The sequence below is a fragment of the Teleopsis dalmanni genome, chromosome 1 (assembly GCF_002237135.1).
Source record: "Teleopsis dalmanni isolate 2A chromosome 1, ASM223713v2, whole genome shotgun sequence".
Classification (NCBI taxonomy): Eukaryota; Metazoa; Arthropoda; class Insecta; order Diptera; family Diopsidae; genus Teleopsis; species Teleopsis dalmanni.
This window is the reverse complement of record NC_051846.1, coordinates 234903286-234905585: the sequence shown is the minus strand read 5'-3', so window position 1 is coordinate 234905585 and position 2300 is coordinate 234903286. Positions and strand designations below refer to the sequence as shown.

Here is a 2300-nt window from a genome sequence, read left to right as displayed (position 1 = left end):
ATTGGATGAAGATGCATTCGTCAACTTTAAATTGTTTTGTAGCTAACCGTGTTTCTGAACTGCAGGACTATTCGCGTGGCATTAGGTGGAGTCACGTCCCAAGTAAGCAAAACCCAGCTGATATAGTATCTCGAGGCTGTCGAGCAAGCGAGCTGAAGGATTCGATTTGGTTTTGTGGACCAAAGTTTTTGTCGCTTCAATTAGCAGAATGGCCAAAAGAAACATCAAAAACTGAATTTCTCGCAAAGGACCTTGAACAACGAAAACCTACAGTCTTGAAATGTAGCAACAATGGTATCGATGAACATATATTCAATAAAATTATTGACGATTTTTCCTCATTTCGTCGTATTGTTCGAATAATATCATATATCTTTCGAGTCTTTAACAAAGTACCAATAAACAAAAATCAAACCGTATACGACGTGAGTCCAATTACAGTGCGTGAATTTCAAGAATCATTTTGGCGTATTATATCACACCTTCAACATTGTACATATCGCAGTGTAATATTATCACTTCAATCGGGTAAAATCTTGAATCCAGACTTGCAAAAACTAAACCTCTTTTTGGATAAAACGGTCACTACAAGCGGAACATTTAATATAATTCGAGTAGGAGGACGATTGACCAATGCACCAATAGGCTTTGATGCAAAATTTCCAGCTTTATTGCCACGTGATCATCGGTTTGCTCAAATTTTTGTGGAATACTTACATCGTAAACACATGCACGTTGGTCCTAAGGTTTTAATTAGTCTAATACGCTCTCAAGTATGGATAATTAATGCTCGGGAAGTAGCTCGAAAGGTAGTGCGTAACTGCGTTCACTGTTTCCACTATAAACCGAAGCTGTTACAACAAATCATGGGTTCGCTGCCAGCTGATCGATTAGTTGCAAACCGACCATTTCTAATATCAGGAGTTGATTTATGTGGACCATTTTATACCACATATCGTATTCGTAGTAAAGTTCCATATAAAACTTATATTGCAATTTTTGTCTGCTTTTCATCAAAAGCAGTTCACACTGAATTAATATCAGATTTATCCACTAATAATTTCATTCTAGGCCTAAAAAGATTCATATCACGTCGTGGACTGCCGCAGCGCATTTATTGTGACAATGCAACAAATTTCACTGGCGCGCAGACACTACTAAATAAATTTAAAGAACAATTTTTCAGTCAGCAAGGGCTTAGAGAAATGCAAGAGTACAGCAACAATACTGGATTTGAGTTTAAGTTCATTCCGCCAAGAGCACCTCATTTTGGTGGACTTTGGGAGGCGTCGGTGAAATCTCTCAAAACATTATTATTAAAAAATTTGGCACAATCTAGCCTAACTTACGAAGAATTACAAACCGTGATTATTGAAGCTGAAGCGATTTTAAATTCCCGGCCGATAATTCCATTATCAGACGATCCGAACGATGGTGAGGCTTTAACGCCTGCACACTTATTAATAGGCTCTTCGTTAATTACAATTCCTGAAAGGAATTATACAATAAGCAACATATCATATTTATCTCGTTGGCAACGTGTTACGTACTTAAAACAGCAATTTTGGGAAATGTGGCGGCGTGACTATTTACACACTTTGCAGCTTAGATCTAAATGGCTTAAACCTGAAACTAATATCACTGTTGGTCGTTTGGTAATTATTCACAATGACAATCTTCCTTCACAACACTGGCAACTGGGCAGGATTGTGGAAACTATAACAGGTAAAGATGGAAGAATTCGCGTAGTAGATATTCGCACTAACCAGGGTGTGCTTCGGCGGCCTATCCACAAAATTGCACCACTCCCTATCGATTAAACGTTTTGAAAGGGTCCTTTCAACGGGCGGAGCATGTTGTAGGAAATCAAGAGAATCAACAGAGCGCATCGCGCTCGTAATGCGCTCTTGTACTTTTTGCAATTTCGCTTGGAGAGTAGTTGTGCTTAAGATCGCAGCATGATCAGATGTCAAATCGGTGGCGGTTGTTTTTCTCTTTGTATTTGTTATACATAGTTGCTTGTATTATTCAATAAATAAATTATTACGTTGAATTAATATTGAACTAAATTATTTGTTGTGCAAATAAATTATTATTTGAAGTTTATCGAACTAAATTATTCGTTGTGCAAATAAATTATTATTTGAAATTTATCGAACTTGGTTTGGTGCTTTGGTGGTCTGCAGATTCGTGCTGTGCGACCAACAATCTCCAACAATTACCTTACCGTGTCTTCTGGCCCATTCTGGTCGTTTCTCGAGCAATGCATGGTTCAAATTTATCATTTGTTGTTCATAGCG

At 37.8% G+C, this 2300-nt stretch overlaps 1 protein-coding gene across 1 annotated transcript; it reads left to right on the top strand.

Annotated features, from left to right (window-relative positions):
* Positions 1-11: 11 nt before the first annotated feature.
* LOC119667746 lies at positions 12-1820 on the top strand. Its single transcript, XM_038077054.1, has one exon. The coding sequence runs from the start codon at positions 12-14 to the stop codon at positions 1818-1820; it is 1809 nt and encodes a 602-aa protein (XP_037932982.1).
* The last annotated feature ends 480 nt before the right edge of the window (positions 1821-2300 follow it).